This window comes from Meriones unguiculatus, chromosome 6, assembly GCF_030254825.1.
Source record: "Meriones unguiculatus strain TT.TT164.6M chromosome 6, Bangor_MerUng_6.1, whole genome shotgun sequence".
Classification (NCBI taxonomy): domain Eukaryota; kingdom Metazoa; phylum Chordata; class Mammalia; order Rodentia; family Muridae; genus Meriones; species Meriones unguiculatus.
In genome coordinates, this window is record NC_083354.1 from 95796565 (window position 1) to 95820083 (window position 23519).

General features: G+C 42.6%; 2 protein-coding genes across 3 annotated transcripts in view; one reads left to right on the top strand and one right to left on the bottom strand.

Annotated features, from left to right (window-relative positions):
• Trim55 (tripartite motif containing 55) overlaps window positions 1-17737 on the top strand; it is a 38515-nt gene extending 20778 nt beyond the window's left edge. The window contains exon 10 of the mRNA XM_021652735.2: window positions 16446-17737. Within this exon, the coding sequence (XP_021508410.1) occupies window positions 16446-16568 (123 nt within the window). The 3' untranslated portion in view covers window positions 16569-17737. The remainder of the gene's footprint in view (window positions 1-16445) is intronic.
• Crh (corticotropin releasing hormone) lies at window positions 17692-20011 on the bottom strand. Of its 2 annotated transcripts, XM_060385745.1 has the most exons (3): window positions 19538-20011; window positions 18212-18793; window positions 17692-18094 (listed from the first exon to the last, which is right to left on the bottom strand). In XM_060385745.1, exon 2 carries the CDS (start codon window positions 18777-18779, stop codon window positions 18216-18218), a length of 564 nt encoding a protein of 187 aa, XP_060241728.1. In that variant the 5' UTR covers window positions 18780-18793; window positions 19538-20011; the 3' UTR covers window positions 17692-18094; window positions 18212-18215. The 2 variants fall into 2 exon arrangements, with proteins under 2 accessions (XP_060241728.1, XP_021508414.1); XM_021652739.2 differs by having other exon boundaries at window positions 17692-18793; window positions 19538-20009.
• Between the last annotated feature and the right edge of the window lie 3508 nt (window positions 20012-23519).

Genomic DNA, 23519 nt, shown 5'->3' on the forward strand with positions numbered 1-23519 from the left:
GGCTGTGAGGGGAGTGTCATGCTTCATGGCTGCCATCCACCGAGCTCCTGTCATTGTATGCTGACATTCATCTGCCTGTGTGGAGAGATCGGAGTGAGGCAGGAGGGGTGAGGTTTGATGCACTGGATTGACAGGTGATGTTACAAAGCACCTGGATCGTAAGGCTTTGAGTTTAAGAAAAGGCCTTTTCATGTAGCAAAGCTAACCTGATCATAACGGGAACCACCCTTGGGCCTCCAAAATTGGCTATGAACAGAACTGTAAAGACCTCACAATGGTGAGAAATTGTGGTGCAACTTCAGCATACAGATCTACCAGCTAAGTTAGCTGGTAATACCAACCTGCGCTACTCTTCTCCTCTTGAGCCTCTTGGCTGTGACGCCAGAGTTCTCCCAATTCACTGATGGTCATTACTAAATGGTCCCAGGTCAGGAGGTGATGTTGTCTTAGAAACTCAAGCATCACAAGCCAAATTGTTCACCCTCAAGCTTAGCCCAAACAGCTAAACTGCAAACCCTTTAGGACAGTCTGTGCACAGGTGCTTTCCACATACTCCTCGGCACAGTAAAATCCACACTTGGGTCCAGAACACAAGCACATCACGCTTGCATAACATGGTCATGGAATAAACTGCACATCAATTCCCCCTGTACTAGGGTGGTGGTTGGTGATGAAGGTGCTACTTTCTAGATAAAAGGTGGATTGTTACCATCCTTGTCATCATTTTCCATAATTGTTTTTAAAGTTTGGATTTATCCCAAGTTTCAATTTATCTTTTAAAAAGTGTTAGTTCTCACTCTCTGCAGGATGAACTTTGAACCTGCTCACCTTTTTCCTGTCAGAAAGTTGTGCAGAGACCCAAAGTTTGAACAGACTGCTGAGGCAGATTTGTCCCTATGTGTCACCCTGCTAGTTCACGTTTGCTATACACTGAGCTGAAGCAAAGAGAACTTGATGGAAATAACATGTGATGCTTTTCATCTGTTTGTTTATTTTTTTATTTTTAAAAGATTTATTTATGTAAGTATGAGTATGAGTACTCTATCTACATAGACACCTGCAGGCCAGAAGAGGGCCCCATATCATATTATAGATGGTTGTGAGCTACCATGTGATTGCCAGGAATTGAACCCAGGACCTCTGGAAGAGCAGACAGTGCTCTTTAAGCACTGAGCCATCTCTCCAACCAATCATGTGTTTATTTTAAAATTAATTTTTTTGGGGGGAAAATTTTGATGAGTTTTTTCTTAAAATTTTTTATATTGTTTCATGCGATGTGTTTTGATCACTTTTGTTCAGCTCAACACATTTTTCACTCACCCAAGTCTGTCTCTCTCTCTCTGTCTCTCTCTCTCTCACTCTCTCATAAATCCTTCATGACCATGCACTCTTAGGAAACACTGTCTTTTCCCCTCCTAGCAACCAACATTGCCAGCAGCTCCACAGTCTGGGGTTGGACTGGGGTTGGACTTGGGGTTGCCCAAGTCCTCTTCTTGCTGGGATGTGGCCTGGCTTGGGGCTGCACAGGTTTTGCGAATGCTGTCACAACCACCATGAGTTCATTTGTGAAGCTGCCCTGCTATACCCAGAAGAGAATGTTTGTTTGTTGTTGTCATCCCCTGCCTCAGATTTATATATTCTTCCAGGCCCCTCTTCCATAAACATTCGGCATACGAGTTTTAAGATTATGTTTTCAGCATCTTGGGTCCACACTGAAGTCACAGCCACTGTGTTTGGTCAAACAGGCTCATTCATCTTCTGTATATGCCTTGTTGAAGCCATTGCCAGTGTAATGTGCTTCCCACTCACTGCCCTTATTACCAGTTACCCAAAGTTCCCCCCTGAGTGCTAACATAGGGCTGTCCCCATCCTTACCCTTTTCAACTGAGTATGTGTAGTGATTAAACAAAAAAAAAAAATTTTGAGACAGGGTATGTTCTGGCTGTCCTGGCACATGTTATGAAGACCAGGCCTCGAACTCACAGATATCCCTCTGCCTCTACCTCTGAAGGGCTGGGATCACATGCATGCACCAGTATCCCTGGCTCTCAGGAATGCAATTTAACAGAGATAGGCGCAGCAGCAAGGAAAGCTGCCTCTGTTCCTCTTCCTCCTTTCCCAGTGTCATGTGGAAGGATCTATTCACAGCACTTAACTGGAGCAGCACAGGGAACAGGAGACTCCAGAGAAACATCTTTGTCTGTGGTGGGTTAACTCAACAGCTGCTTTGGCTGATACTTGAGCTGGACACAGCAGATGCTTCAAGGTCAGAGGAACACCCCCGTCCACTGCTGCACATGTGTGTGTGCACGCACAGACACACATGCGCACACACATGCGCACACACAAGCACACAGTAGCAGCATCCATGTACAGTGAAGCTTCCTGCTTTTCATATCAACTGTCTCACCAGAAGGTAGAGCTGTAGTGATAAGGAACTAAAACTTTACCTAATTCTAGCTATTTGCTGTTCCAAGAATCGACTACCCACTTTTCCATTCTCTAAGCCTGGTATAGATACTTAAATCGTGTAGAGGTGTAGAGACTCTGCCAAGGCTCTGGGAAATGCAAAGATCAATGTAATTAGGGGAAAGGACTTTTATTCTAGACATGTCTGACTGAGCATTCTATCTGTCTGGGGGGTTTCTCCCAAGGAAAACAAAGAGATGGAATGAATGAATTCATTTTTTTAGGCAGCTTTAGAAAGCGAGGACTCGCAAGGACTGAGAAGTTTAGAATCTGTTTCAGAATGTTTTCACGGGGGGAGGTACAGACGTGGGCCTGACCCGAGTCATTCAGAGTAACAGTAAAAAGCCGAGATGCCCAGGGAACAGACGATTCCCTGAATTTCTCAGATTGCATCTACTGCTGTTAAACTCTCACAGAACCTCCTGCCTCCATGCTGGTTTGAAAATATCTCCCCAGGCTCCTGTTTATAGTTGCGTGGCTGCACAGGTGTTCCTCCTGTTTGTGAAGCTGTAAACTTCACTTATCTGTTATGACTGTGCCCGGTGTCCATGTAACGGTCCTTAAAGATCCTGCTGCTCCGTAGAGCAAAAGTCTGAACATGAGATGGATGAAAATGAGCGATCTTTAAAGCCAGCTTTATTGAGCTATCTATACACTAAAAGTCACTCATTGTAAGTGTACAGTTTAATGAGTTGTGACAAATTTGTGTCATTTTGTAGCTGTCAACGCGGTTATTTAAAATGTTTCGGTAGCCTCCCAAATTTCTCTAGTCTTTAACAGTACTGATATGAAGAGTAAATGTATCTTTAGCTTTTTATTAACTTGAATTTTACCTTTATGTTTTATTTAAAAACTGTTTCCTTAATTAAAAATCACAAAGATTTATTTCTACATGCTAATGAGCCTTTATGATTTAAGCCTTCAGTGTAATTGTGTTAAGTTTGAGTGTGTGAAGTGAGGTTGAAGGGTGTTGTTTCCCATTCTTGGTTTTCATGCACATGTCCATTTGTTTCACCAACATATTTTTCTTTTCTTTGTTGAAAAGACTCCCTATTTCTTCTAGCATGTATTTGACTATACCTGCATGGCTCTAGTTCTCAATTCTGTTTTATGCCACTGTTCTGTATTTTCTCCACCAATTGACTATTATAGCTTTATAAACACTTTAAACAAATGAGTTTGTCACCTTTGATTTATTTCAAAATTATTACTTTTTTTTTACTATTTATTAGTTTTACTAATCTTTTTGAAGAATTAACTTTTGATTTTACCAGTTTTCTTCATTTTGGTACGTTTTCTATTTTATGTTATTTCATTTATTTATTGTTTGTCTCCCGGTGCTTACTTTTTCTTATCTTTCTCAATTTTTTTTATGATAAAAGCTTGGGTTGTAAATTTTTTATTTTTCTTATTCTTCAAAACAAATGTTTAAATCGCTATAGAGCTCATAGGTTTAGCTGGATCCCACAGGTCTTAACATGCTGTATTTGTATTTTAACTTTATTTAAAATCTTTGTCGATTAACATACTGATTTCTTCACTGATGCCTCTGCTATTTAGATGCAGGTTGCTAAAGTTTGAGACACTGATTTTTCTTCCATATTTTTTTTACTATTTGACTATTTGATTCTATTATGAAAACAGAATTATGATATATGTCTCCATCCTTTTAAGTTTATTAAGTTTTAGAGCCCAGAATGTGACTTAATTTGATGAACGCACACATATTCTAGGAAATACAAGAATATCCAGTTGTGATTGCCTGGGTTTTTTATTTATTTATTTATTTTTATAAATGTCAGTTAAGTCAGTTGGTTGATCAGATGTTCTAGTAATGGCTAAGAAAGAAATTCTGAGATCTCATTATACTTATTAATTTACTTAGACAGACCTTGCAGATATATCAGGGATTTTCACCAACATATTTTGAAACTCTATTTAAGTTCTTTCATATTTAATATTGTTATGTTTTCTTCAATAACTGATCCCAAGGTGAAGTATTTCTTAATAACACACTTCTTATCTCTGCTCACCCATGCCTGCTCTGGGGTATGTATAGATGGTCCTTATTCACATATGCAGGTCATAGCTGCCATGGTATGTTTAAACCTTGCTTAGAGGTAGAGGGGAGGAGCTTGGAGGAGAGTGGTGTTGACAATCCTTAGGCATTAGGCATTATTTCAAATAGCAGACCACAGAAAAGGATTCATTGCCTGTATCCAACATGCCTGATTTTCATTCTTCTCTCAGCTGTACACAGGATCAAGGGCAGCAAGTGCCAGGATGGCTGAGAGACTCTTAAGTACCTAAGCTAACTTTATGATCTGTTCTGTAGGGCTCTGCTTTTAGTTTTGATTTCAGCTGATTAATCAGCTAGTATCTCTGAGCATATCCATTACATACTGATGCCCAAGTTTGTCCCTTACGTTATTTTGAGTACGTACTTAGGAATAGGATTGTTAGGTTGTATAGTTGTTGAAGAAATAATTTCACTAGAAACTGTGAATCTGTTTTTCACACAGTCTCTTAATTTTGTGCTCCCTTGAAAATGTTGGAGTTCCAGTTCCTCTGTATCTTAGCTGATGGGGTATGGCATCGTCCTTCATACTTAGCTATTCTAATGGATGTGTGTGCTCTTTCTTGTGGTTTTAATTCGCACTCTATTGCTAATTAATTCTGTTTAGCATAATTTCATATACATATGCTGAAGTTTTCCACAGAAGTGCAGAGGAAACTCCGCCATGAGTTGGGTGACTTCAAGCGCCCAGTGCCTTGCTGGCTGGGAAGGCATTAAAAGATACTGTAGCCTGTCCTGTTTCCCCTGTTCTTTTCATCATCATCTCAGAGATACAGCCTAACTATCAATGTGGGTTCCCCATACCTTAAGGATTGTCATCCTTATTTAGAGGGGGGTATGTGCAGGTCAAATGCAGTGGGTCATTACAAACAGAAACAATGGGAAAGTGTCAGTAAGGAAATGCAACTCCTGGCTGCCTTAGCTATTATCCAGGGTCTTAAAATGTACATGTTGTAAAGATGTACCCGGAGGAAAAAATAATTAAGCCAATGAGAAAAGAGAGAAATGAGAAATAATGAAAAGGGACTGGAAAGAGGGAAAATGAAAGAGCACGGAGCGATCAGAAAGATGAGGGAGGGAGTTAGTAGCTATTTATTATTTCTTAGCCTCTCAGAGCAGCATCTACACCCAGGTCTGAACCCCTATCAACTATCATGCCACCCAAGATTTAAACCTTCCAAAAACATTCTCATTTCCTAGGCTGCCATGAGCTAGGCCAAAGATCCAGAACTAACAGCCATCAAGGAGCTCTGTATCTCTACCCAGTGCTACACACACACACACACACACACACACACAGAGAGAGAGAGAGAGAGAGAGAGAGAGAGAGAGAGAGACAGAGACAGAGACAGAGAGAGAGAGAGAGACAGACAGACAGACAGACACAGGAATCATTTTTATTCAAACCTTTGGTTTCAAGCATGCAAATATCCCACCAACTGCCACCAGAGATTGAGATGTGAGAAACACAGGAGGTAAGAGGACCAGCAAGCTTCTAAAAGTGAGATTAATTTCACAAAGTATTCATTGCATTAAAAAGTAATAAAGGAAACTAACAGAAACAGGAGACCAAGAATATGATTTTCCTTGAATGTGGCTATATGTCCTGTGTTCTTTGAAATGATCTATTTAATTTTCCAAAACAAACTGAAGTGAATGAAGATTGAGCTATATTCTTTAAATTTAATTGAGGTATTCAGGGTATCAAATTATTTTCACACAGAAACCCCTACTGAGATCAATCACTCAGTGTTTTATGAGATGCAAGCTTATGCTCACTGTTTGGCAGGTGCCTTTGTGCTAGAATTCTCACTGCAAGAAAGAAAATGAAAACTGGTAGTGCTCAGGAACGTCCTCCACTTATTGGATAACATTATAAGGACTTAATAGTTCTAGAAATTATGAGAAGATGCGATAGTGAGGGAGATGCAGTCACTTTTGCATAGAAGAAGAATGTTGTCAGAGGGAATACGGTTTTTCTTAGCAAATAAGTTTTGATCAGACCATTCTATTAACACTGCTTTTGCATCTATGTCTTACAGCGCTGCATTTTTTTTTATGTTTGTGATTTTTTTTCCTTCTGCTGAGAAAGTGACATTCTAATAATTATCAATTTAGTTGTTTTGCTGAAAGGTCAAATAGACAAACCAACCCTGAAATTATAGGCTCTGTTTTTCAGGAACAAATAGTAAATGTCACTTTAACAGGGAAATAAAATCGATGTATCCATTTTAAAAAGCCAAATACTATGTAAACGGTTTGCAGCCATGTGAAGAATTCATTTCGCCAGGTTTTGTGAGTACTGGGCACTGGGGAGAGCTCTCTGGGGAAGCTGGGCACTGGATATGGCTCTCTGGGGGATCTGGGTACTGGGGTGGACAATTCTGGGGGATCTGGGCATTGGGGTGGACACTCTGGGCAAGCTGGGCACTGAGGAGGACATCATGGGAGCTGTTAGGACTGAGATGGTCAAGTTTGTTTCCTGTATTTTTAAGTAGCTTACTGTTCTCATTTAACCTCAGACCCTTGCTAGTGTAGCCCATCCTGCTTGCTATTTTGTCTTCATTTGTGCAGCTCAGTGATTTCCATGAAGCATTTTTTTCTTATGCTCCTGATGAAGTGGGACATTATGTAAATGTACCCCAAATTCCATGCCTTCTGATGGCTGCTCCAAGTGAGTTCACATTGCTTCAACTCATGCATAGGGTCTTCCACAGAGCCCAATCCTCATATCAGCCCTGCAAGGAAGTAAGGATCCTGGGCCTTGCTGAGAATCAGAGAGCAGCTGGGAGCCCACTGCTTTTGTCTGAGTTCTTCACCTCAGAGTGTGGCCTGCAGTGAAATGCAGACCACACTGGCATTGAAGAAGAGTAGGTGAATCTCTGTTCACTGGGATCCCTGTGGCTGAGAGACCATCTGCTTTGATTTGCCACTCTTGGTGGGTTGCTTAGGTTTGCAAAACACCAGGCGGTGGTTTCAAGGCCTCCGCTTCTGTCCATTGCAAAGAAGAGTGATCCAATCCTTGAGGTTTGTTTAAACTAAGACTTCTTCCATTGAGTCAGCCCCATCTTGAATCTCATATTTGATCTGTTTGCTTAGTACAATGTAGAGAAGCCCTGTGCGAAAAATTATGGCTCATCCTCAGAAAGAATGAGAACATACACAGACACTCACACAGGCACAGCCTGCAGATCCACGTCTGAGAAGAAGGCTGGCTTTACGTCAACACCAACAACCCACTGTTCACTCTGATCCTGGAAATGTCCAGGAAACGTGTGAAGCAGACACAGCAAGACACACACCAGCATTCTCCTCAGGGTTAAGAAAGTGCGAGTAAATTTAATTTTGTCTAGTCTGACAGGCCTGAGGATGTTGCTCTGGTCCAAACTTCACTTCCTACAAAGGATCTGTCTGCTCATGGCAACAAAGCTCCCAAGTTGCCTCTGTCATCCTTACCTCACCACTCAGTGTAAGAGCATGGAGTCTCTTCTTAAGAGGAGACGTCCTTTAGTGTGTGTGATTCTTCCTGGCTTCTTTAGAGAACCCCTACTGTGCCATCCCCTGGCATTGATAAACACTGGGTACATTTTTCCTGTCTCTGTGCGTCATGATAACACATGCTGCTTGCTTTGTTCTAAGCAGAAATGCCTATGTTCTTATGAAAGAGTGTCTATGATGTTTCCAAGACTTAGAGCCAGAACACACTTCTGTTGCCTTTACGGTTGGTAACTCCGGAAAGAGTTGGGCTGAGTGTGTAACACATAAGCTACCCACTGCTCAGAAGTGCTAACCAGACCAAGGCTAGGGTTTTCTCTTTTTGAATAAGCATTCTAAATACTCAAAATGTCTGCTCACACCTGTTTTGAGCATCTGGCTTTGATTTTCTGATCTAGCCTAGCATGTGCAGGATAGATGCTGGATGGTTGCCCATTTGGAAACATCAAGTCTAGCCTTATCCTTCCTATCCACATTCCTCAAGGCAGGAGGACTTTGCTATAACTGGGCAAGAGCTCTTTTGAACTGACCTAAAAAGAATGGCATTCAACACGCAGCAGTAACCAGACTCTGCCAGGTTGAGTTTCTCATTTGGCATCTGCTACAACCCTCAGATATTGAGGTGTGGCAGCCTGAGTGTGTGCATATCCCTCCAATGGCCTGATGTCATCGATCTGTCAACATTCCTAAGTAATGTGTTATCTGGAGGGGGCACATTAAATCATCATCATCCATTCATGTCTTCATTACAAGTACATTTGATCATCTGAAGAGTAGAACATAGCTATGGAAAACTGTGATGGGTCATGGTCCTGAGTGGCACAGAGGTGGTCATCTGGAAAAGGAAGAGTACTGGGATGTACACCTTGGAGGCTGACAGGCAGCTGGGGTTGCTGAAATTCATTCCTCTACTTTGGGCCAGCTCAAAAGAATGTCCCACTTATGTGTGACATTAGAGACTCGTGTCTAAGTGAAAGCCAGGATGACATCTGTTGGGTTTTAGGTCATAGGTTCTGTGTGTGACATGGACATGAGATGAGATATCCAGTGGAGCATGAGAGGCAGAAGCATTTAGGTAAAGGGGCCTGCCAAATTAACCCCGCCAGCCAGCCTCATGCATTCTCACTACTACAACCAATTAGATTCCCATGATCAGCACTCTGGGACTTGCTCTCAAGTGAATCTGACAACAGTTTCATCACTTCATTCTTTGTCAAGAATCTCGCCACAGATTCACTTTAGCTCCCTCTAGCCTTAATTTATCACACTGAACGTAGAAAGCAAGCCAAAAACTGTACTAAGCATTTTTACTTGTTTGTTTTGTTTTACAATTTCCTAGCCCAAAAATATTTATTAAGAGCTATGATCTGGGGCTGAGGGATAGATCAGTGGCAGAACTGATGTTTACTGTGTGTAATGAGACACTGGTGCCAACTTCAGCCTGTCCAACCAAAACCAGTTGAAGCTGTGTGCCTTTAGAAATCAGTGTGGTATTAGTGACAAAACAGGCCCAGGTGGCAGACACAGGTTGACAGAGGCGTCGATACTAGGTGTAGTCCCCTGTCCTCTCAATTCTACCTCAGGCCTAACTTCTGTGCAAGCACAGCGCCACACACAGCTCATGCTCACCATGCAGCGGGGAGCGGAAGGGACTTCAGCTTTGCAGGAGGCGAAAGGGAGTGGTAGGCATTTGGTAGGAGGGAGCACGCCCTGTCCAGCCCGCCATGCAAATCATGCAGGCACTCTGCCTTGCCCACAAAACTGCCAAATCCATATTTTCCTACTAAATCATTTTTGTGAAACAGCTGTGTCAGACAGACGGGAGGGAGAACAGAAAAAATTTCCATTTTTACTGTTTTTTTTTTTTTTTATTTATTACTATTGTACAGGTCAGCAATGTTAACTATACTTTGTAACCATTCCCTGAACAGTTTTCATCTCAAACTCAAAACCCATTAAACACAATCTTTCAATCCTGCTTCCAACTGGCAACCACCCTCTGTTTCTGTAATTTTGGCTGCCCTAAGAACCTCAAATACCTGGAAGAATACATTGTTTCACTTTATGTATTTGATTGATTTCATCAGGCAGAAGGTTTCTTCATGATCCCTACATCCCTAGTGGATCTCTGAGCCCCTTACTTTTTTTTTTTTTCAATGCAGTTTATTCAGGAACCTTGAACAATCCTCAGACCCTGGGGAAAGCCAGCCCACAGCTTAAATAGCCTCTGGGTAGCCAACCCCACCGTGCCACGTGGGCAATGCAGATAGGTCCACATACATGGAAGCCTGGTTACTCGCATGCCTCACTGGGTGCCTGTGCCCATTGATGCCCCTCACGCTATGACTCTCTTCAGACAGAAAAGGGATCTTGGAACTACAGCCACCATTGTTACTACCATCTCATTGGCGGCTGTTGGAGCTACCACCAGGGCATTAGCCATGAGTCATACTGGGCAGACTGCTCAGACCCTGAATAATCATTTAGCCAATGTAGCTCATGCCTTAGTTGTACATAAAGGAATTAATGCTCAACTAAAAGGAAGCTTGATGGTGTTCAATCAGAGGATTGACCTCTTGCAGGAGCAAATTGATACCCTATGGCAAATCGCTCAACCTGGCTGTCAATGAAAGTATGCTGGACTTTGTGTCACTAGCATACAACATGAGAATTTTTCCTGTGCTGCAAATCTGTCTAAACAATTGTCGAGCTATATTTTAGGTAATTGGACTGGAGAATTCGATACTACGATGGAGCAGCTGAGAGTGGCCCCTTACTTTTTTAAGTGGAGCGATATTCCACTGTATGTCCAGGCTGCATCTTATTTATTCCTTCTTCTATATTGCTTCTGCTTCTTGGCTGCTAGGAATAATATTGCTATGACATGTTGTGAAAACCTGTGAAAGTTCTTTTTCTCAGTTCTTTTGAGCATATACACAGATGTGGAATTGTTGGACTGCATGGTCTCTGTTTAATTTTCAAAATACTTTTATTACATTTACTTCAGGGGAGGTCATGTGAAATGACGTGGGTCAGGATGACTTCTGAGAGTCAGTTCTCTCCTTCCACCATGTGGGTCCTGGAGAATCAAATTCAGGTAGTCAGGCTTTGATGCAAGAATGTTTACCCACTGAACCATCCAGCTGGCCCATGTTTAATTCTGAGTCTCCCCTATGCTACATTCTGTAGTGACCATACAATTTTACATTCCCATCAGCAATGAACAGTGGCTATCTCTTTGCACCTTCACTCTTGAATGTTTTACTTTTGCAACTAATTCCTACTTTTAAACTACTATACACTATCTGTAATGTGAAACAAGCTCGTTGCCCACCATCCTCAGGCAGGAGGCATGTCTTTAATCTTCATAAGCAAGAAGCGATTCTAGGTGATATAAGGGGTCAAGGACAATGCCTGCATAGCTGTGTTCCTAGATGGAAGCATCTCATTTTTTTTCTTGCTCTCCAGTGAAGTAGAACATTCAGCTAGTGCCATAAGCTGACAGTCATTTATCCCTTCTTGAAGTACATTTGATAGCAACAGTAAAACAATATCACAGAAAAGGAAAATTCCCTCTGTCCCTCCAGTATCTGGTTTTATGAATTCTCAGAATGCTCAATAGATTCACCCAAGGCCAATAGTTGAGGGAAGGCACATCATTTCCTGCTGCTGTGTGTTTACGTGAATTTTGACCAGATTTTGTCAAGAGTTGAGATAAAGGTAACATTCTGCCTCTTTATTCCACTTCCTGATTTTTTTATGATGAAAATTTGTATTTGTCAATTTTCAAAAGTTTTTATATTATAGTATTTTTATTGATATTTATACATTTGGGTTAGGTTGTTAGCTAAATTTTAAATTTTAAAATTTATTTATTTTTACATTTTTTATTTATTACAATTTATTCATTTTGTATCCCAGCTGTAGCTTCCTCCCTCATTCCCTCCCAATCTTGCCCTCCCTCCCTCTTCTCCTCCCATGCCCCTTCCCTAGTCTGCAGCCCATGGCAGCTCAGTCTCCAAGAGGGTTCCCCAGTAAGGGGAATAGGGGCTGTCTCTGACATGAACTCAGTAGCTGGCTCTTTGAGGGGGATGCAGTTTACCAGGAAGACAGAAGAAGACAATGTAGACAGTCAAATTCTTATCACTGTGACAAAAATCAGGCAGTCAGGCAGAGAGGATGAGAGAGAAGGAGGAAGGGAGGAAGGGGGGAAAGAGGGAGGGTGGGCTTACTGTATCTCACAGTTGGAGGGCACAGTCCATCATGGCATGGACTAGGAACACAAGGCAGCTGCTCACATTGTATCCTTAGTCAGGAGACAGAGGTGAAAGCTGGTGCTCAGCAAGCATCCTCCTTTCCCTGGTTTTTATTCAGTCTGGAACCACAACCCATAAATGCTGCTGTCCACATTCAGAGCTGGTCTTCCATCCTCAATGAAACCTCTCTGGAGAGGCCTCAAGGTATTCACTGGTACATCTTCTAGGCAATTCCAAATTGAGTCAGGTTGACAGTGAAGGCTGCATATCACAGCCACCCAAGAAGAACCTTAGGAATGATGTGGAACTAGAAGTTCTCGTTCTCTTTTTTATACAGACCAGAGGTAGCCACAATCAGCGTGTTGTTCTGCTCCACAGCATCCATCTTGCAAAAAGAGAAAGCATTTTCGTTCTCTTTTTTATACAGACCAGAGGTAGCCACAATCAGCGTGTTGTTCTGCTCCACAGCATCCATCTTGCAAAAAGAGAAAGCATTTTTTATAATGAAGGATAGCCAACTTTTGGAAAACTGAGAAAGCACAAAGGGTAGGAGTCCATTCAGGAGAGGTTACAGGAAGAATGTATGTTTTAGGTTTGCTGGGCGGCGCTTTCTATCACTCCTGAGAAGATCATAGAGAGAGTTGAACCAGTTGAGATATACGAAAGAGCATCATAGATGGCCATGATTACCTCACGCCAAAAGAGCCGTGTCATAAAAATTGCCTTCAGTCTGGGAAGATGAAGTCACAAACAATTACCACAAGGTCTTTCCTCACTGGAGATTATTGATACTGTATAACTTCACCAGGAAGAGACCTCAAATCATTCTCTGTGACGAGGAGCCTCTTCAGTGTAGAGAGGAATGAGAGGGGGTGGAGGGAAGTAGAAATCGAAAGGAAACAGAAAGACGGAATATACAGGCAAAGTGTTTCATCTATGCTGCTTTGTTTGGTCCTTTTAGCAGCCTGATGATGTAGGATCCAGTTTTCATTGTACAGAAGAGAAAACTAAGCACAGAACGGTTAATCACCTGTCCAGGTTATACAGCGAGCAAGTAATTGGTCTATTTTGCTTTTTTTGTCGCTGTGATAAAACACTGACCAAAAGCCACTTGAGGACAAAAGGTTGTATTTGGCTTAAAGGTGATATTCTACCCTCCCAGGAAGCCAAGGATGGAAATAAAGGCAGGAACTTGAAGCAGAAATCGTAGAAGATGCTGCTTACGGTTGCCTCAGCTACTTTTTCTTACCCAGCCCAGATCCATGTACCTAGGAATAGGACCACTCACAATGGGCTAGGTCTTCACACATCAATGAGCAATAAGAAAATGTGCCACTGAGGTTCCCTCTGCCCAAGTTAACAGCTGAAGCTTACACTGGCACCCAGGATTCAAATCTCAGCCTTGTGGGTGGTCCTCCAGATAACCTCTGCTCTTGATCCCTTCCTGTCACTTCTCTGAGAGAGAATATCAGTTCATATTTTTTAAAAAAAATTATTGCCTGGAACCATGTCGAAAATAAGAGCAGCAAACTCAAATGATTTCATCTGGTTTTGACAGCCATCGGTATCAGCAGCTAAATTTTTAAACAGCAGGTAGATTTGAATATTTGGTCTAGAAAAGCTTTGATAAGTCAGCAAATCCCCAAAGCATCCCAACAGCCACCCACCCTTGTTTAAACATGATAATCCTTTTCAGGAAATAGCTTATCCTATTACTTTCACCTGTTAGATCTTTCCAGCTGTCACAGAAATTGTCTCTGGAGTAGGCACTGCCTTCAAAGAGAAGACTCTCTACACTGTCCAGGCAGAATGCAATGTTATCTATCTAAAATGATCAGAAGAAAAAACTGTCTTGTCCACTGATGCTCAGGTGAGCTGTTTTGGTTAGGGTTAGGCGTAGATAACTGTTCTGGGCATGTAAACTCATCCACAGGGCTCTAAAGATACCATCAACTTTATCTCACTTCCTTTTCTTTTTTTTTGGGACAGAATCTCAAGCAATCCAGGCTAGCCTCAGCTTACTGCATAGCTGAAGATGACTTTGAACTCCTCCACACCTGGTTCCACCTCAGAGAATATCTAACCCATAACCAAGGAAACCTACTTCACTTGACATTCTAGCTTTTATTTTTTAAGAAAATAATGTACTTCACTTTCAATCTAATATGACCTCGTATCCTTATTAACTTGCTACCAGGAAGCAATTTAATATATATATATATACATATATATAATAAATTGAATTGAGTTACTCTAAAATTGAATAAGTTACTCTAATTGTGTTGGTTTTTCAAATGTCACCCCATTTATGGTAAAATCTGGGAAGGTGCTTTCCAAGCATTCACTTTCTTCTAAAAACTACTATGCATAGCAGTGACACACTTATACTGACCGAAGTTCCGCTGTGTCTGGCATCACAGCCCTGCCCCAACCTGCAGGCCTTCTGCACTGAGTGTATCTGCTGCCTCATTGCTTCAGAGCCGTTGGCATTTCCACACAGCAGAGTTTACCAGTTATGCCCCGACCAGCGGGGCTTGAACGTGGATTCCTAAGGGAGGAGAGTGAAAGGAATTGGGGGGGGGGGAGAAACAAGAAGCGCAAGGAAGAAAGCCAAGTCTGTTCATCTGATCAAGGCTTCATTTATTAGAATTTTTTACCCAACTTATGTAGGGAGAAGGCAGGAAAGGGGGAAGGTAATTAGCTGCTGTAGGAGACAGGAAGAGTGCTTTCATGTGTTAAATAGGGTACCTGCAAGATACCATAGGGATGTTTTCTCACGGATGCTCTAACAAACGGATGTCCTCACAGTCTCTCACCCATGAGTTAGGGTCCTAGATAACTTTCACTAAATAGCTTTAGGTCTCCACTAAATGACCTTTGCTCACTATTTGGCTTTGGCCTAGTAAACACCTTTTGTCTCCACTAGATAGCTTTGACTCACTAATTGACTTAGGCTTCAGTAGATAGCTTTGTCTTCACTAGATAGCTTTGGCTCCCGGCAACCAGTGAGGCATGAGAACATGCTCGACCATTTTCCCCAGGAACAACCAGGCTTATCATGGTACCTTCACAGTTTGAGTAAATTTAATCAATCTGCAAATCTTTTTACATGAATGTTTCTTGTTGATTTTAAAAGCTTAAAAAAACAACATGATGTTCAGTTGTAAGACTGAACTGGTCAGTTAATTTATAACCTGTATCAGTCAGATACTTACCAAAAGTACCTTTTTAGGAGTTTTGATATTAGATTTGATTTTGTATAAGTGTTCTAAGATTTTTATTGCCTAGAGATATTCCTTTGAGGACTTGCTCAAGATTAATCCTTCAGCTTTGCAAAACTGGCGGGTTTTGCAAATGAGGGATTTATACCCACACAAACATACGCATAGCGATGTTTTTGTCTGCGATATCCTAGTGTGTGATTATTTTAGATAGTGTGGCCTACTGGTGTTGTCACTCTCTTAGTCTGTGTGCATGAACACCAGTGTTCACACGACAGTGAAGTCACCTAGTGATGAATTTTTAGGATGCCTACTCCTATTAGGTGGCACGTGAGTACAATCTGACAGAAATTCCTAAGGCCAGCAGTGGAGAGGTTACATGAGTATGAGTATATACTGTACTATTTGTGATACAGCAACATCATTTAAATTTGGGCTCCCCCACCTTTTCCTCCATATCTTCCCTCCCTTACCCTCTATTTGTTATTATGACATTGGGGAGGAAACTCAGGCCTAAAATGTGCTGGGGAAGTGCGCTATTGCTGAGGTGTGACTTAAAAACTTAGCAAGATTTTAATCAGCTGTGCAGATTTTTGTAAACCTGAATTTGGATGAATGAGATTGTCATGTCAGTAAATCATGACCAACTAAGCTTGGGAAAACAAAATGGGGCAGCCTGGCCCCTTGCCTGGAAAGGGTACTTCCACTGCATGCATTATGGCTGCTCCTTTTGAATCATGAGTGTGAATCACTTTTATGGCTCCTGACCATAACTAAGATAACCTGAGCTTGCTTTCTGCCCCTAATAATAGTTATGCTTTATATAATTATTATTATCATCCTCTTTCCTCAGTAGAACAGTGACTGGACCAGTTCCCAAAAGGGCTATTCTCTCCTTCCTCTCATCTACATTTTCTTCTTTTGCAGGTTGGATTTGAGGCCCCTCCTCCCCAGGGACAGGCTGCAGCCTCTGGGAGTGGGGGTGGGGCTGATTCTGAGCCTGCTCGCCACGTCTTCTCCTTCTCCTGGTTGAATTCCCTGAATGAATGATATTTATTCTGGCTGCTGCCCCCTGTCTGCCTGGCAGAGTAGCACAGGGACAGCAGAGAACCTGGATGGAATTTTACATGATGCATATGAATGTCTGAACAGAACAGACAGACAGACCGACAGACAGACTGACCGACCACTTTAATTCCAGATGACTTCTCTAACTTGTTGAGAAAGTGAATACGCTCAGAACAAAACTGAAGAAAAGGCTGGTATGAAGAAACGTGATCTTAGGCAAATCTTTTACGGCGTGAGAATCATTCTGAAGGTTATGTAGGGGTGGTACATGTGTGTACATCAGTCGTGGCAAGTGGCAAGTGTTAACAAAGCGGGCATTGCACTCTCGTCTCTCATGGGTATATAGGCTTCTTGTTATTTTAGCACAGTTGTACCTTTTGCTTTGCTCCTTAGCAGTTCAGATAGTTGGTGACATTCAGTGTTAGTTCAGAACGGACTGATTCATCAAAATATGGACACAAAATTGGTCACTGACCAGAGCTACACATACACAAATACACAAAGGGTATTTGTGTAGCTATTAAAGCCAAAATGTTCTTTTTCTTTCTTTTTTTTTTTTTTTAAGAAAAAGTTCTCAAGTGCCCTTTTGCAGCAACTATGTTTAGTTTCTTGAGGTGTTTGTGTCATTAAGTTTCTCCTATCTAAGGCTAGGGAGACCCTACAGCGGGCGAAGGGTTAAGGCGCTTGTCTCTGGGCCTGGAGTTCAACACCTGGAACTCGCACGGTAGGAGAGAGCTGATGTCCACCAGTTGTCCTCTGACCACACATTTGCCGTGGTGCACACTCCCCTCTGCCTCTCAGCCAGTTAGGCTTTTGTGTTATTTCCACTGTGACCGATCTTCAAAGTTATCAAGTTTTAGAGGCGAGAGGAATCTGTAAAATTATTTACCTTACTCTCAGAAGAGAAATCTGAGGTACAGAGGAAAGCCCAAGACAATTGCAGGGCTGGTGTGAGCTACCTGACCAATGGTGGTATTTTTAGGAGAAAGTAAAATGTAGGAGGATTTGGGTTTTTTGTTTGTTTGTTTGTTTGTTCTGTTGTTTTCATTTTCTTGTGCTGAGGCCATTTCTTTATGCACACTGAAGATGAAAAATAAATTCACACTAACCTTTGCAGATTTTATTAAAAATATAAATATTCAACGTCCTCTTACACAACCAAATTGGCCAAGGATGGGAAAGATGTTTTATTATTGAAACGTTTACAAGAAAAAAGTTGATTCAAAGAGCTTACATAGTTCGTCCTAGCCACCCCTCAAGAATTAATTCCCTTCAACTGTGACCCCAAACAAAAACAACCGGGTGTCTGCCATTTGCTTCTTTAAAAGGTTTCCTCCGTGGGTCCACATTTTCTTTAAGATATCGCTGTAAAGACACTTATGCGCACAGGGAAACTAGGCATGGGCGATACAGATAACGCTGTTTTGTTACTGCGCAGGAAGACCACTTTGTACATGCTAATTAAGGGGCATATGGGCTCTCTCCATGTACATCTTCTATGCTTCAAGCTATATAAAAATAAACAAATGATATCAGGACCTGCGATATGGTACAGAATACTGTATTTTAAATTTTTTTATTTGTACTTTTTGTGCTAAATGCAGAATAGTTTTGGCCAAACGCACCATTTCATTTTCCGATAATCTCCATCAGTTTCCTGTTGCTGTGAGCTTGCTGAGCTAACTGCTCTGCCCTGGCCATTTCCAGGACTTCCCGCAGGAGGTGGAAGGTGAGATCCAGAGAGATGGGCGGCTCCTCGGACCGCCTCTCCCTCTCTAGCGCCCCCTGGTGGCCTCCGAGGGCATCCTCGGCCCCGCGCTCCTCCGGCCCCGCGCGGCTGTCGAGCGAGCGCGGAGGCATCTGCAGCTGCTGCAGCAACACGCGGAAAAAGTTAGCGGCTGCCAGGTCGTGCGAGGGGCGGCTGCCGCGACCCGCGGAGAGGGGCGTGGAGTCGGGCGACAGCCGAGCAGCGGGGCTCCTGTTGAGGTTCCCCAGGCGGAGGAAGTATTCTTCACCCAGGCGGACCAGAACCGGCTGAGGCTGCTGGGGCTGCTCCGGCTGCACGAAATTCAGGGGCTGCGGGGCCCGCGGGGCTCCGGGGACGGGTCCCCTGCTCAGCAGGGCCCTGCAAGGCGGGCAGGGCGACAGAGCCACCAGCAGGATACCCGCGGACACCAGCAGCCGCAGCCGCATGGTTGGGGCGCTCGCTGCAGCACCGAGGTGGGGGTGGGGGGGTGAGAAGAGAGAAGGCAGGGGAGAGACGGAAGAGTAGTCAGAATTTAGCTCAACTGGAAGGTGCAGCGGGGCTTCCTACCGGCCACCCACAGACAAGACTCGCTCTGGGCTCCGGTGGCGCTGTCCTCGGTTCTGAAGCTAGGTACCCCGCAAGGCTCATCCGCTAGCCAGCAAGTGAAGTGACCCTCCTTCGGAGACACGGAAGGGGCAGCCCCGGACCTAAGGACCTCCCGAATGTATTCCCCAAATGGACTTCCCTAAGCCCGGAGAAGTGCCACAGGTTTAAGCTAGCGCTCGCCCTGACCCTCCCCTTTCGGACAGCCTTTTCTTCCAAACTGAGAACGACCTCCTCTTTGTCTCCACCCCTGTCCCTGCTCCTTCTGCTTGGGGGTCGGGATGGACACGGGACACGATAGGGGAGCCGTTCTTTACACAGACTGCGAGTGTTGAATGGCAGATTGGGTAGATAAACATGAGCAGCGGCCGTCTAACTTTGCTTTTCGCAACATCACCGCTGTTACCGGAATTTTAAAGCACAGTTGGCGACACACACACACATACACACACAGACACACACACACACACACACACACACACACACAGCCACGCACCCACGCACAAGCACAGGCACTCCAGCACAAGGACAGCTGGCTCCGGGGCGCACCATAGCAGCTCAGGCACACAAAGTTGGTGGCGCCCGTCTAGGCGCTGCCTACCTTCTCCTGTGGCAAGTGTGCACGCGCTGCTGCCTCTGCAGAGGGACCTCTCACCCAGGATGCCTTTTGCAGGTTTTCTTCCTCTTTTTTTTTTCTTCTCCTTTTTCTGTTTTTTTGTTTTCCCTCTTCCCTTTCTCTTCAGTCTCTCAAGGTACTTGGGCTCTGAGTTTCTCCACACCAGAGCCTGGAGTGAGATTTTATAACGTCGACCCTCTTCAGAAAGCACGCAGCATTTGCCTAATAAGCTGACGCTCTCTTGACAGCTCGATTGCGCGCTGCCTCTGCTCCTGCATAAATCATAGGGCCCTGCCAAGGAGCGAGGGACAGAGTTCTGCTGTTTCAACACTGAATCTCACATCCAATTATATCAACAGATATTTATCGCCTCCTTGGTGACGTCAATGAGCCCTAAAATGGAAGGGCTTCTCATGACTTGTCCATTGACAAAAATTCTTGAATGAGATTATCCGAGTGTGGAAAACATACTGACCTCTTACTATGATAGGTCAGATACAGACCAGAAAAGAGACAGAGACTGGGAGGGGAGAGAAAAAGAGGTAGGGAGAGAGGTCCATCAATGCACGGCTGCCGGGAAAGTAGCCAGCATTAAGAGGGTGTATCTGGACATTCCCTGGTGCCTCACCGCCCCCACCTGACTTTTCTGCCAGGTTGTCCTCTCAGGAAACATGTCAGCATCTGAAATACGTCTTTACTATGGCCTGTCATCTTTCTGCCCGGAGGAGAATGAAGGACTAGGGGAAGTTGTTGCAGTGACAATCAGGTTTTTTATCCACTTAGTTCCCCCAAAAGCAGATAAAGGAATGATGAATTTGAAGACAAGACCAGTAAATTTTTGAAACCAGCCCAGTGGTTTGCCCTTTTTTTTTTTTTTTTTTAAATAAGAAAAGACCAATTTCAATGATGAACGCCATAAACACAGATTCTAACAAAAACCTCAGATTCAACTGAATCTCAGGCCTTGTATGGGCCTCCTCTCAGAATGTAAAGTTAATCAGGACTTTTCTGTTCCCCTAAGAAGACCACAGTGACTGTGTTCATTAAGCAATCTATTCTGAGTCTATACTGCAAACCTGAGGAAGGAGGCATCCATTTTAATTCATGTGTTGAAAAACTTAAGGTGCTTGAGAGCCTGAAAAAAAAAACAAAAAACAAAAAACAAAAAACAACTCAACAACTCCTTAGTCTGTAAGAGATACTTTGATTTCACCTCCACATACTATGAAATCATGACAGTATGTACAGCAAGGCACTCAAGTTCTTTATTATGTCGTCTGCTCCTTTCTTCAAATTCAGATGTGTACCACAAGCATCATTAGTAATTGCTCTCTGACACTATTACAGAGTGGAACGCCATGTCTACAAATCCACTCTCAAATTTTGAATTAAATGGATATTTTATCTAAGTGGGAAGCAGTTACCTTTAATCCTGCAATTCAAAATGCTGTTACAAATGCTGGTGTCTGCGATTCATTACAGCTGCTTCATAACAACCACTACTGATTATCCAAAATCTCCTGTTTCTGGTGATCTCTGCCACTTTCTCTGTAACTTATGTGACAGATAGTACAGTGTAGCCGACAACCCCTATTTGAGGCCTGTGCTAATCCACAACTGCTCTAGAAACAAGAGGGAGGCGGGGAAATGCTGAGGGTTTCCAGAGAAGTCAGCTCACAGCTGGAGAGATGCACTGTGGGAGGCATTTGTGGTAGAAGAGACCAGAGAAATCCCACTCACTGGGAAAGCGTGACCTGTCAATAAATCATGGTCAAACAGTGCTCTGGAGGAAAGCTTCATTTGTACCGATAGGGAGGTCTCAGCACCTTCATTATTGTCGCTGTGGGCATTTTAGAAGTAGAAGTGCATCTCAATGTTTGGGTTTTTTACTTGTTTGTTTTTTGTTTTGTTTTGTTTTAACTTTCATTCCTGACCCTTCCTCTACCCCATTCATAAAGTTCAGTTTAAAAACCATGCTGGAGAGGGAAAGCAGGCCAATGAATCCTAAAGAGGAAGGAAGAAAGGGAAGTGCCTTTGGGTTTGTCGGAGGAGGTCAGGTTGGTTCTTAGGGGAAGAGCAGCAAGTATGTGGCTCTGGCTAACCTCCTGACCCTTAAGATCTCTTTCCCACTGGGCCATCTGGAAATGCTGTCTTATTCTAGCTCCGTTATCATTGCTGAGTCCTTGCCCTAGGGCTGGAGGACCATAATTTACCAAAACTAAATCACAGAGTACTCACATCAGACGTGATCGCTTGGTTTAAATGAAAACCCGAAGTTAAGTGACTTATTTGAAGTCACTCAGCTATTGACAAAGTCAGAATGAGAGCCCAGTTCTTTTGATCATCAGCCTTACTATTTATACAACATTACAACATCCTCTTTGCTTACTTTCCCAACAGATGTACAAGAGTGAGCTGAGGTGAGCAGAATTTAGGTGAAGCAATGCACATATCAGTCTTTAAACTGACTTTTCTTGGGTTTTTCTTTTATTCTCAAGGTATGAGAATACATAAATACACTGCAGTGCCCCTTGGCTTTAAATGTCTCTGTGTGTACACTGCTTTTTTCATGTCAGCTGTATCTTGTGATTATGATATATGATAGTATGTGATATGATATGAGATTTTTAAGTGCATCAATGTACTTAAAATGCACACAAAATAAAGGCATTAACTTTTATCTTTTTAAAAAGATCTATCTATCTATCTATCTATCTATCTATCTATTTATTATTTTTACATTATTCTGCCTGCATGTGTGCCTATACACCAGAAGAGGACACAGGATTATAGATGGTTGTGAGCCACCATATAGTTGCTGGGAATTGAATTGAGGACTTTGGAAGAATAGCCAATGCTCTTAACCTCTGAGCCACCTCTCCAGCCCACCACCTTTTTTCTTTCTTTCTTTCTTTCTTTCTTTCTTTCTTTCTTTCTTTCTTTCTTTCTTTCTTTCTTTCTTTCTTTCTTTCTTATTTTCTTTCTTTCTTTCTTTTTTTGATGAACCAGTGGGGTTACTTACAGAAACATGAATGAGGCATTATATATAGGAGCCTGAGTAATTAAAAATCACCTGCATCACAAAAAGAAGTACCACCCTAGTAAGCATAGATAATGACTCTCAAAAGGTCTACCAGTTAATTTCCACCCTAGTATACCATACACCCCTCAAGGTCACTTGCAGCTTTGGGATAGAATCTGGTAGAAAGAAGTAATTAGCTGAAATCTGAGGTAAGATTAATTACCCTGTCCACTTTCATTTTTATAGGATGCTAACAGTCTGGTATCATGTAGACCTAACTATTATTGTAGTCTCTTGTTACTCATCTATTTATTTTTACTTTTTTGACTTTTTTTCATGAAATATTTTTATTATTGCTTGACACTTTCACAATTTAAATAGTGAATTTTAGCCATTTTTATTCCTAACTCCCTCTCTCCTCTCCTTCCATATATCACACCAAAACCTTTCATTCCCCGAGGTCCACTCATAATTTTACTTGTTTTATTGCCATAGCTACAGGGCCAAGGTATTCTGTGGGTCATAACAGCAATTGGTTCCAATGGTGCCTCCTCTATCAGTGGACTGGGGAAGGGACAAGGGAGGAGGAGAAAAAGGAAGGAGAGTGGGATTGGGAAGGGATGAGGGAGGAGGCTACAGCTGGGATACAAAGCGAATAAATTGTAATTAATAAAAATTTAAAAAATGAAAAGGAAAAAGTAACTAACAAAAAGACCAACTTTTATATTTTTATAGAATACAGAGAGTAGGGAGGGTTCTTGAAATTATGATACAGATGTATGATTGCAGAAGTGACAATGCATATACAGTCTACACAAGACATTAAGCATCTAGGCTCATAAACTCATACCAAGGAATACCACCTCACTTACTGAAAGAAGCCTTGAAAAGACCAATGCAAAACAAACAAACAAACAAACAAACAAACAAACAAAAGCAGTAAAG

What these genes read in the sequence shown, in the direction of transcription:
- Crh (XM_060385745.1), bottom strand. Translation starts at nt 18,779, where the DNA reads ATGCGGCTGCGGCTGCTGGTGTCCGCGGGTATCCTGCTGGTGGCTCTG.